At 31.7% G+C, this 13,547-nt stretch overlaps 1 protein-coding gene across 1 annotated transcript; it reads right to left on the minus strand.

Moving 5' to 3' along the window:
* Positions 1-5,777: 5,777 nt before the first annotated feature.
* On the minus strand, positions 5,778-7,805 carry LOC127085024 (HVA22-like protein f). The gene is made up of 5 exons (XM_051025572.1): positions 7,681-7,805; positions 7,318-7,344; positions 7,077-7,199; positions 6,031-6,283; positions 5,778-5,927 (listed from the first exon to the last, which is right to left on the minus strand). The coding sequence occupies exons 1-5, from the start codon at positions 7,725-7,727 to the stop codon at positions 5,901-5,903; spliced, it is 477 nt and encodes a 158-aa protein (XP_050881529.1). The 5' UTR covers positions 7,728-7,805; the 3' UTR covers positions 5,778-5,900.
* Between the last annotated feature and the right edge of the window lie 5,742 nt (positions 7,806-13,547).

Genomic DNA, 13,547 nt, shown 5'->3' on the forward strand with positions numbered 1-13,547 from the left:
ATTCATTTATTGGAAATTCATGGTATATTACATATTTCTTGTGATACAAATAAAATAATGGATTACAAGGAAAGAGGGTAAAAAATTACATCTTTTTGGTACAATTGACTTTTTGGTCAAACAGTTGACTTTTTAGTCAATTGTTGAGTTTTAGTAAACTATAGACCATTGACCCGTTTTGACTCCTGATTTTTCCTAGACCTATTCTACAAGCATTTGATTAAGAGATTCATCATCATTTATCATAAATAACTTAAATCATGATTATGTCAAATGCTAATTTCCAATGAATTTTATCTTTCATCAAGTTTCACTTACATGGCATGTTTTTCACATTCCAATATTGACTCATGCTTAAAAATTCAGAATTTAATCCATGAGTTTACATTAAAAGTTTCTTATTTTCAACACAAAGTCACTTCTCATGAGCAATTAAAATCATATGATGATTCACTAAAAAAATCAAGCTAAAAGTGGTAGAAAAATCAAGGCAAAAGCATTCAAATTCAAGTTATTTAATAGTGACCATTTGTCTTACATTCCAACTTGGTACTTTTTCTAAATTCCAACACTCTTATCTCTAACTACCTCATTCCTCACAAACCATTCAATTACCCAATTAACCCTTAATTACCATAACTCTCAAACTAACACAGAACATCCAAACAAACACAAATCTCAACTTCCATTTTTTCGTTCAATCCTAACCACTCTTAACAATTAATAAAAGGGTTGAAATTAGTGATTCGCAATTTAGAATTAAATTAATTTCTAACCATTGATAAACTCATTACTTGGATCAGAATCAAAGAGTGTTCATTGACTTGCAAAGTCTATATAAACATGTTATTTCTCACATTTTGGGGGGTTAACTAACCTAACTTAGAAAATTCACAATTAATCATTATTTCTCCACCATTTTTTCTTCTCAAGTTCTCTCTCAATTCATCTTCTACCTCATCATCGCCAAGGTTCATCTTCGTCACCATTTAGAACTTCACATTGAAGTTCTAAAAAGGTGGAACTTAGCCACAATCCAACTTCAACAAATCATACATCAACAATTTCTACAATATCATACACAACCTTTAGGATTTGTTTTAGAGTCCAGAAAGAAAGACATGAAAGACTCCACTTCATTTCTATTTTATTCTCTCTACTATGTACGATGATATATAAATTGTATATTACTTGTTGAATTTAATAATTCTTAGTAGATCAAAATTCATGAATGTGTGATAACTAATGAACAAATGAAGAACACAAAACCAGAGCCTACAGTTTAATGACATGTGTCATTGTCTTTATATTTTTTTCTCCTTTTCTCTCTATGCCATGTGGCATACTCCGAGTGGCCCATATGCAACATAATATAACAAAATAGGAGTAAAGACAAACGAGTAATCACATATTGCAAGTGCAACACACGTCCCATGATCCCAGTCGTATAATATGTTTCCTCCTTCATCTAACAGTCAGTTTTTTCAGCATTGACTTGGTTTTTCTTCCTTGTTGACCGTGTTTTTAGAAAGATCCTAGGCCTATTTTGGGCGCCCTTTTCGACTTTTCTATGCTTTCAGCGCCCCCATTTTGAACCATACTCCGATGCTGATAAAAATAAGCAAAACCACTCTTGGACCTTCTTCAAGGATAATGAGCAGGTGCCCTTTTCACCTCCAGCACCCTATTAATTAGCATGCACCCCCTAGCTGTATTGTTCATTATTATATTATTATGTTTGCTATATTTTCTTTCAATCAATATTTTTTAACGCACATAAAAAATATTTAAAATACACATTTAAATAGACATTTTTTAATAGATAAATTTCATTTTAATTGGATTTAATTTTCGTAGAATTTAATTAATTAGGATTAGATTTTAACTAAGTTTAATTGCTATTATTTTTTTATAATTTCATTTCATGTTTAGTTAGAAATTATAATTAACATGATTAGATCTAATTTTAATGTCTTATTTCTTTTCCATAATTCCACATGCTTAATATGTTTTTGACATGATCTTTGCCCCTTGATTAGTTGATCATGTTCACCCTTGATCAATTATTTACACTTGATATTGGACTTTGTTTTGACCTTGTTATGAACAATTTCCTGCTTCCCTTAGGACTCATATTCAATTGAGTGATCATAAGTCCCTTAATCACTTAATTGAATGATGACCTTTACACTTGCATTGCACTGGATCTCAAGTCAAACATAAGCTCAAGACATCATACAAGACTATGAAGACTATGAACATCAGGCACAAAAAAAAATCATTTTCAACACGTGCCAGTCATGATACGAGTTGTGCGCCATGAGCCTTAAGCAACGGAGAATAATGATAGGGATTTTTCCTATCCTTGTTCTGAGTACCTCTGGGCATGGGGCGCAGGCCCTAACTATTCAGAGTATTCGCCTTCGTTCATAGACTTTAGTGTAATATGAATCAAATGATTGTCAAGTCTTCTTCTCCACTGACAACTTCTCAACATTGCAATAATCTTCATCAAAAATACACTTCCTCTTTGACCGAACACAATCTTCTTTGGCATCCATACACTCTTTTGGGTTAATTACCTTCTTATGGTTTAACACTCATTTTTTAATCAAACCCCTCTATTTGGGTTAATCACCTCTCACAGTTAAAACCCTTCTTCGTCTGTCTTAATCCCATGCTTAGACACACTCCTTCATTGCTTGACTTGTTAGTCTCATGCTTTAGCAAGCCACCTTTATGCAACTTTTCCATGTTAGTCCCATTATTTGGCAAACCTCTTCCCTTATTTGTATGTCTTGTTAGTCCCATTCTTAGACAAAATCTCTCATGTATTCCTTGTTAGTCCTATTTTTTTGCCAAAACCCTTCCCTTCTTTGCCTATCTTGTTAGTCCCATGCTTAGACAGAATCTCTCATGTTTGCCTTGTTAGCCCCATGCTTTGGTAAACCTCTTCTCTTCTTTGTGTATCTTGTTAGTCTCATGCTTAGACAGACTCTCTCATGTTTGCCTTGTTAGTCCCATGCTTTGGCAAATCCTATTTTCTTTTCATGTATATCTTGTTAGTCTCATGCTTAGATAGACCTTTCCTCAGTTTGCAACTCTTTTTCAATTCAATCAACTCTTCCTTTTCTTTTATCACACAACCCTTTTATAAACAACTCTTCTTTTATAATTAGTTCCTTAACAATCAGACTAACAACTTGAGCATCCGACATAGGATCAAATCAGGTAACGTCTACACACATCTAGGATACGATTATAACTGTTTCCTAAAAGTAACTAACAAATACATAGTTTTCTACCACGAACTACGATTATCTTATTTTCTCATTTCACTATGAGAATACGTAGGCACGGGGATTCGAATCCTTGGCGAGCACACTAATTAAAAACTAATTTTTAATCATTTGTAAGTAACCTTTGGATAATAACACACATTTGCACAAAGAACAATCAAAATGGTTCCCATTGAGTACAACGTATGTGAGGGGTGCTAATATCTTCGCCTTGCATAACCGACTTCCTTACTCATTTCTATTCCCCTTGGGTTTTATCGATATTTTCCCTTTCCTTCGGGAATAAATAAAGTTCGGCGATGACTCTGTTGTATCTTCAAGTGTGCGATGCGCTCTGGTATTTTTTGTAATGCGACACCACAATCCATTTCGATGTAGAATTAGTCATGGGGAAGTTAACCACGCTCCCCTGAATATCTAGAGATTCACTATTCATTCCCCCATGTTCTAAGAAGTTATTACTACTTCCAAGGGGCCTAGGATCTAGGTCGAATTCGGTTATAAATATATTAACGCTAAAGGTGAGGGGATAATCTCATTAAGATATAAAGACGACATACACATTGCTTCTTACCCCTTATGTGAGCTATCTCCCAACCCCACAAAATACCTTAGAACCTCTGACAATCCTCAACCATTCGGAGTTGTCATGTATTGTACTTTTTTAGTAAGTATAGATGAGCAGGTGGTGGTTTTAATGAAATTAAAAATAAGTAGGAAAGAAAAAAGGTCAACTTACATAATAAAATGGTAAAATGCATAAATTCAGGGATTTAATCGATCACCTTGAGCGGGAGGATGTACCACTAATTAGGCAAAAAATACACATGGTTCAAGATGGATGGGAGCTCCTTGGGCAGACTGAAACGATTCTTATTATCATAAGGATTAATTGAGAACTCGAAGATTATCGGTAAGTGTCTAGGAAATAGAAATATGTCTGATCATTGTCCCATTAGGATCAAAGCGAATAATTCAAATTGGGGACCAAATCCATTTAAAGTAAACAACTGTTGGTTTGAGCACAAGGAATTCGTTTCTTTTGTTCAAAAGTCATGAAAGTATTTTAATGTAACTGAAAAATTTGTGTATGTTTTAAAGGAGAAATTCAAATTACTTAAAAGAAATATTAAAATGATGGAATAAAAAGATATTTGAGTGGATTGATCTGAAATTGATAATATAATTAAAGAATTCAATGAATTGGACTCCTTGGTTTCTAGCAACGATTGTATAAATAATATTGAAGTTGTAGAAAATGGTATGTTGGCATCGATTAATGTTTGGCAACCTCTACAATTTAAAAAATCCTCCTTAGACAAAAGTCCAAACAAAAATGGATCAAGGAGGACGACTCAAATTCCATATACTTTCATTCCACCATGAGAACAAGATTGAGAAGGAATATCATAGTCTCAATAAAGACAAGCTGACGAAGAATTGAGCATAATGAGGAGGTGAAGCCGAAGGTAAAAAGCTATTTTGAGGAGAGATTTCAATAATCAAACTTCAATAGGCCAATTCTTGATGAGGTGGAATTTAAACACTTATCACATGAAGATAGATTCAAATTGGAGGAAACATTTTCGTGTCACGAAATTAGCAAAATTGTGCGGTCAAATGATGGAAACAAGAGTTTCGGGCCAGACGGATTCAACTTTGACTTTCTTAAGACTTATTGGAAAATTGTAAAGGATGACATTGTAAAATTTGTGAATGAGTTCCACTATAATGCAGTAGTTCCCAAGGCGATTACACAATCGTTCCTAACATTAGCCCCAAAGTCAGACAATTTGCGAGAGCTGAATGAGTACATTCCAATTTGATTGATCAAGAGTCTATAAAAAATCTTTGCAAATGTGATTGATAGGAAATTTAATATTCATTTGCCAAAATGCATTCGTTCCAGAAAAAAAAAAACTCTAGATGGCATTCAAGAATATGATTGTGTGATTTAGAATTATTTGAGGTATGTAATGAATATAATATGGTTTGTAGCTAAATGGTTATCATGGATGGAGGCTTGTATTTTTTCTATAAGTCCAACAAAAGATTTTCAAATAGGATGTGGTTTGAGACAAGAAGATCCATTATCACCATTCTTGTTTCTTATTGCAGAATAAGGTTTATCAAGGATAACTCTTAAAGATGTTGATTTGGGTGAATATCGGGTATTTAGTGTCAATAAAAATATCAATTATCAAATTTGCAATCGGCAAATGATACTATTTTATTTGATGAAGGCTTGTGAAGAAATAAAGAAGATATGTTGGATTAGCCGGAATAATGTATGCAAGCCAAGAGATGAAGAAATAAAGAAGATATGTTGGATTAGCCGGAATAATGCATGCAAGCCAAGAGAAGAATGAAGAACATAAAGGTGTTCAATATTGCGATATTGAGCAAATAGAAATGGCCGATTATTAATGAGCATGACGCAATCTGGCCAGGGTTGCTACTACATTATACAATTTGAAGTATCTAAAGCTCAAGATTGAATTCAATATATTTTAATTATAGTACAATTCTGAAACTCACAAGTCATTAAACACTCTTTAATGACAACATATTATTAAACTATCAAATTCTTAAAACCAATCTCTAGTGCTTCCTTGCTTCTTTCTCAGCCTGCAAATCAAGAATACACATAAATAAAAAAATGTTACAAAAAGAATATTAAAAAAGAAAAAAATTAATAAACCTAGTTGGAATTGTTTTTTAGTATATATACCACTTTGATTACTCTCTCAAAGGCATCAGGCCCAAATCTATCTATGTAACGTTCAACAGCTTTTCTTGTATCCAAGCTAATCATTTGAAGGACTTTCTTTTGTTCATCTTGATACTTATTGAAACCCCCATAATTTCCTATGTTCTTTACATATTGCCTTACATAATTCTCATATATAAATGCAGCTCCATTGAACATTGGTAATACCAACCACATACAAAACACAAGCTTCATGTATGGCCAAATGGGAAACCTTTGCATCATACAAAAAAAATCATTAGCTTCTGTAAAATTTGTATTAAATATTTATTTTAGGGTGAAATATATATTTTTGGATTTAAATATAATAATAATAATAATAATAATAATAATAATAATAATAATAATAATAATAATAATAATAATAATAATAATAATAAAATGATTCAACATTTTAAGGACAATTTTTTTATTTTATTTTCATAAAGGAGTTTAAAAATAAATAAATTAAATATTAAAAAATATATATTGTGTATAAATTAAAAGATTAATTTTGGAATTCTGTAACATATATACATCATTGAAGATTAAAATATTGTCGAAACTATAATTTAACAAGAAATTAAATATATATATATATATATATAATATATATAATATATATAATATATATATATATAATATATATATATAATATATATATATATATATATATATATATATAATATTATATATATATATATATATATATATATATATATCTATATATCTATATATATATATATATATATAATATCAAAAGTAAATTTTATGAAAAGTCATTTCAAATAATTTTAAATTTAAGTGATTTTTTAAATTTTTTATATTATAAAAAAATAAAATACTTAAAATAATATTTTAAAAATTCATTTATACCAATTTTTATTTGAAACTTTTATTAAAAAAAATTATAATTTTAAATGAAAATTTGTAACCCTAAAAAATTCTTCTTTAAAAAAAGTTGAAACCAATACAGTTAATTTTGGTAAAATCATGTAAAAAATTAATCTGATTTAATACTTACTTACCATTGTAAGATCTTGTAAAATGAAAGCTCAAAGAGGGTTATGAAGGAGTATAAAACCCAATATGTTAGCCACTGCTGATCATCTAAGGTTGAAGGACTCTCAATTGCTCTCATGGATGAATATCTGTTATATATGTATTACTCATAAGTCTTGCTAAAATTATAAGTCAAAATCCTCTAATCATAGCTACAAATAAAGTTAAAGTTATTGATATATAGTAATATTTTCCATTTATACTTACAAAGGGAAAAGAAGCATTACTCCAGGCCTGGTATACACACAAAAAAAGAGTAGAATGTTAACTACATGTGTAATGCGAAAGTAATAATTTAAGAACATGTATTATAAAAGAAGAAAATGTAAAGTATTAAATAGAAAATTACTCTATTATCAATATGACTATTAGAAAAATAAATTATTCACTAACTAAAATTTGGACAGAAAAAATCTTGATCTAACACTTACGACAGAATAAAGCATAAGATATGAAAAATAACAACAAAATAAATAATTTGTTTCTAGAAGAATATAACATAGTAGACTTAAGATATGAAAAATGACTAATAAAACATAAAAGAAAATTGAGTTTTTTTAAAGCATGTACCCTATTATTGTATCCAAATTTCTCGCCATACTTCCAAGGACTCCCATGATGAAGTAGTTTGAGTTATTCAGATCTTTGGTGGTTAGTTTATATATTGTAAGATTTGTGTTTTGTTTTAGAACTACATATACTTGCAACAAGGTTTTTTTTATTTTTATATATGCTATAAAAGTTGAGGAAAGAAGCAAAGAATGTTTAGAGGACAACCTAAAAGTCTTCTTTTCTCGTATGAGAAGAAAGAACTATAAAGACATGGGTGTTTTACAAGAAGAGGGTTTGCGTGTGCTTTAGAATTAATTAACTTGTGCTTAGTATATTCGGTTTTAACATAATTAATATTAATATTCCTTAACTTGTCACCTCATAACCCTTTGTTATAGCTCTTTGCATTTTTTGAGTATGAGTCGTGTAAGGTGAGATGATGGCAGACCATTGGTCATGACAAAGGAAAACAGAGTGATGAATTATATATATATATATATATATATATATATATATATATATATATATATATATATATATATATATATATATATAGAGAGAGAGAGAGAGAGAGAGAGAGAGAGAGAGAGAGAGAGAGAGAGAGAGAGAGAGAGAGAGAGAGAGAGAGAGAGAGAGAGAGAGAGAGAGAGAGAGAGAGAGCGAGAGAGAGAGAGAGAGAGAGAGAGAGAGGAGAGAGAGAGAGAGAGAGAGAGAGAGAGAGAGAGAGGAGAGAGAGAGAGAGAGAGAGAGAGAGAGAAGAGAGAGAGAGAGAGAGAGAGAAGAGAGAGAGAGAGAGAGAGAGAGAGAGAGAGAGAGAGAGAGAGAGAGAGAGAGAGAGAGAGAGAGAGAGAGAGAGAGAGAGAGAGAGAGAGATTTTAAAAATGTAAACACAAAATAGTTATAAGAGTTGTGAAAAATAATCCAATAGTATATAGTAATCTTATCAAAGGTGTTATTTATTTTTCTCTCTCTATGCGTGCGTGTGTGTGAGAGAGATTTGTGTCGATACGTAGATGATTTTGTGAATCAAAACCATGTAGTAAATGGTTAATGATGTAAGGTAAAAAAATCATAATCTAGAAAATTGTATGTTGTAGATTTTTGAGTATGTAGTAAGGAGAATGGAAATTGGGTTTCATCAAATATTACATAGCGAAAAATAAAATTTTAATTGGATAATAAATTATAAAATTTGTAACCATAATGATGTGATGGATAAACTAAGAAGACACATGTTGAGCAGTGAAGTTGAAGTTGATGTATCCATGTGGAATCAAAAAAGGATAACATAAACATCCAAAGAACCGTATATGAGAGCATAATGGGCCTTTAGTATAGTATTTGATTAGATGATTGAAAATTAAGAATTTTATTTCATAAAATGTTTAAAAGATATATTTTCATATGCAAGATTAGCCCTCTAACACTCAAGTTAGTAAGAGAGTGAAAAAAGAAAGTCTGAATGAGAAAGGATTTGTATACCCATGAAGTGGCACATTTCTCTCTTTAAATAAGGGAAATAGTTGGTAATTGTACGTGCGTGGAACATCTTAGGATGCGGACAACAATTAAATTGATTTGTGAGATTGGCATGGTATCCTCGTGAGGAATACTCTACAATGAGGGAAAAAGAGCTTACCCATCCCTCAGACAATAGCTTCTTACTTTTCTATTAAGCCTTCTCTTTCTAGGCCTTGTGGTCGGCCCAAAATAGTTCTCCCAAGTCTTTGTCTCTACTTTGCAGGACAAGGGTTTGCGACACACATTTTTATCCATCCACGAGATCCACAAACGTGGTTGTTTTATATGAGACATTTTTTTCTTAGTAATGAGCACATTAAATGCCTCTTTTGCAAGTTGTCCCGTAATGTTGGGAGTGACTGACATGTCTTGCTGGCTAACAACAAGTTCCTCCTTTTATAGAGTGCTCGAGTGCTTCTAAGTTATTTTTGAGAAGATATTAACTATTGGAAGTGTGATGTGTATCACACGGTTCTAGGTTCCTTAGATAGAGTATAAATGACTTTTGAAGCCTTTATTTTCCTTTTTTGTTGTAAGCTATCCGTGAAGAAAGTTTTTTTGTTTCTATAACTATAACTATTTTGTTCGTCGACATTTGTTTTGTATGTTGGATTGATCGTTCATCTGATTCCAAAGTTAAACTAGTCTTCATTCTTATGCCCATTTATTAGAGCTTCCAAGCTAAGGATCACTTCGAACTTTACTATACCTACACCAATTTTGTTAACAACATATGTTTATTGATAATGGAAATAATATCAAATTCGACTAAGAAAGTTGATAAGGATATTTGAGGAGATTGGGGGGATTATAACATACTAGGGAGTGCTTCTCCCTTTGTTCTCCAATGTGTCTTTCATCGAGACAAACATAGGTGCCATAACTGAATGGAGGGCAGGTATCTTGTAACACCTTAATCCCTGACTCAACATTTAATAAAACATTTCAAATAAAAATCCAGAATTATAGTGTCACGCATGCTTCACCATAGAAGTATCAACAACAAAAACTCCAACCAAATAAAGCATAACACAAATAACAAATGACATCTCGTCCCCAGTGCTACATATCATAGCGAATCCTCTAAGACACGATGATAAAATCTAAAGAGGCATCAAAGTTATCCTCTAACTCAAGTGGGCACTCCTATATCTTATTGTTTGTACTCCCTAAGAGCACAAACACCACAACCATGAACAGGAGGTGAGAATACATCTAACAAATGTTCACAGCGAAATTCTTCAAAATGGGATAGTAATAACGAATTATAAAGTATCACAACCATAATCAAATATATAACAATGCAAATGCAATGTCAATTCCACCAACTCCTTCTCAAAATGCATGTGGTACCAAAATTAATGGGATCAGAGGTATGTTACTGATATTCCCATGCATTTGGTTCCTCTCTGAACCGTGTCCCTCTCTGGACGTGAGACCTCCATAGTTCTTCTCTGAACCAGACCATCATTGGACCGAAGTCTTACCTATCTCCGAAATAAATGAATGTATGATTATGAACAACACACACATGTAACAACATTCATCTTCAAAAAATCATAAATCACAAGTCTCGAAATATACTCAAAAAGGTTCCACTCTTGAACTTATAATTTTTCATTCATAGGTCATCAATGTAATCCCTCTCTAGATTACTACACTCAAATCGTCAATAAAGGCTTCATTGTAATCCCTTTGGATTACTATACTCAAAATATGTTTTCAAAATAATTTTAATTATTTCTCCTCCAAAAGGTAAAATTATGTTATTACCAAAAACTTCAACTCATCCAAAGACTCAATAAACTGGAAAAAGAGAGTCTAAAAACTCGTAATTCTCAAAATGTCTCAAAAACTCATAATTCTCAAAATATATCAAAAATGCATAATTCTCAAAATATCTCAAAAACTCATAATTCTCAAAATGTCTGAATACTAAAAAAACTCAAAATAGTCAACTCAAAAGACTCAAAATTGCTCTTTAAACCCTCTTTGAAACGCACTTAACTGCACCTCAAGCGGAGTTACGAAACTCCAATTCTATTTGTTTCAGTTCAGTCATATCATCATATTTCCTACATGAACTCTAAAATAGGACGTATGACTTCAAAATATCATGAAACATTATAGACTTATGATAAAATTATGAAAATTTTCAGTCTAAAATATCGTTAAACCTTCTTTCTATAACGAAATTGACCACAATTCAAACTGAGTTATGAAACTCAAGTTACACCTGAAACACGATGACCAACACGGGACCGAGCATGACTATGCCTATGGTATAAAAACCAACAAACTACTACTGTTGTAGCATTCCTAGACCCAATTTCTTCGCGTGGACAAAAAGATTATTGCATTAGCTTTCTAACACAATTGATGGAAACAAGTTGATTAACCCCCTTCTATGGCTACCTTAATTTTCTGCGTTTTTTTTCTTCTATTTTTTCAATTTTTCGACTTTTTCCCAAACATCCGATTTTCAAAAAAGTGATTTTCCAATTTTTAAGTTTCTGTCAAAATAACTGATTTTCATAAAATAAAATAAAATTAAGTTTTTTCTGTATTTGGGAAAAATTCCAAAAAAAAATAATTGATTTAGTAAAGAAAAAATAGGGAAGCAGAACAGAGTTTCAACATCACGCATATGGGAACTTAAACGACCCAAACATATTCATTTGAATCCCCGGGGAAAAATGTCAAATCAACATAAATAAAACCAACAAGGAAAAACTAATAACTCATACAATCAAAAGCATCATTGATACTAAGTTATACACCAATTGCTTATAGAGGCCTTATGGTATTTATTAGAAATCCCATATTAGGGACTCATAACAAACACATATAAAACATTCTCAAACAGATCAAAAGAAAAAAGGAGAAATTACAGAAAATCATTTTACCCCACGATGTTGATATGAGGGTAACGAACTTTCACTATCCTGCATGCCTAAAATCATCCATCTGTAGACAATTCCCCCGTTACCTTAGATTTGCAACAAGGATGATGACTTCTCTCTTCAAGTCTAGCTCGTCTTCAAAATTCCATATGTTCCTTCTGCCTCTTTTCACGTACTGACATAAAATGTTCAAACCTAGTTTCTACTCACATTTTAGAATTTAAATGGCCTTATTTCTCAAAATTATCCTTTTGCCCAACATAAGCCCAATCTCTCTCATCTCACCTCATACTCTCCTTTATTCACAAAAATGACAAATTCTCCTATTTATTCAATTAAATAAATATTCAACTTAAATAATTATGTATTCATGATTATATAATTTCTATTATTTTATCTTATTACCAAATAATTAATATGCCTAATTATATGTAATAATCCCAATATAAAAAAAAATTATCTTCTCTCAAACCTTAGACCCCCGATAATTAGTAAATTTCCAAAACACCAATATACTCTAAAAACATCAAAATTCACATATAATGAATGAATCACGCAAATAATTAAATAAAATACTCAAATTTTAAGTTGCGGTGTTACAACTCTCCCCCGCATAAAAGAAATTTCTCCCTCGAAAATTATTTGGGGAAAAAAAATTCGGATATGATTCCCTCATCTGACTCTCCAGCTCCCAAGTCAGACTCCCTCCAGAAGGTCCTCCCTATACCACCTTCACTAAAGCAATCTCCTTCCCTCTGAGTTTCTTCACCTATCCATCCTTGATCCTTATAGGCAATGTTTCGACAATCAGGTTCTCTCTCACATGCACATCGTGCAACACCCTAAACCCCCGCATTTCATTTTAATGTATGATTTAATAAAATTGCAACCACAAAGGGTGTCACTCACATCAAATATATCTTCCTCCGTAACACGGGTTAAAAATTTCACATAAACACCTGTCATCGCATGCATACCTTCACTTAGGGTATCATCGCAGCAGAATCATAATTAAAGCAATTAAAAACTATATTGCATTCATATCATTTAGTCCTAATTTCAACTTCCATAATAAATAAAGAGTTTAAATAAATCAGCTCAACAACCACATCAGTTAGAATACTTCACCATAAACATGACATAAGAAGTGAAAGAAAATGTTCCCAACCCAATGTTATGTGGTCAGAGCAAGATCCTATTAAAGTAAACGACAAACTATTAGAAGCCACTCCAAGAGCTACCTTCCACTTACTTCAGCAATGTTACTCTTTAGTATCTGCACGATGTCCATGTAAAGGCAACATTGAAACAGAAGAGGGTGAGAGTTCATTTCAATAATAAACAGTATAGAATGAAGAATAAAGTACAACATCTACACAATCATGCAAAATAATATATCATATTCTCACATCCAAATCATAATCAACATCATACACGACAACATCTCAATTATCATTAACA

This window comes from Lathyrus oleraceus, chromosome 5 (genome assembly GCF_024323335.1).
Source record: "Lathyrus oleraceus cultivar Zhongwan6 chromosome 5, CAAS_Psat_ZW6_1.0, whole genome shotgun sequence".
NCBI lineage: Eukaryota > Viridiplantae > Streptophyta > Magnoliopsida > Fabales > Fabaceae > Lathyrus > Lathyrus oleraceus.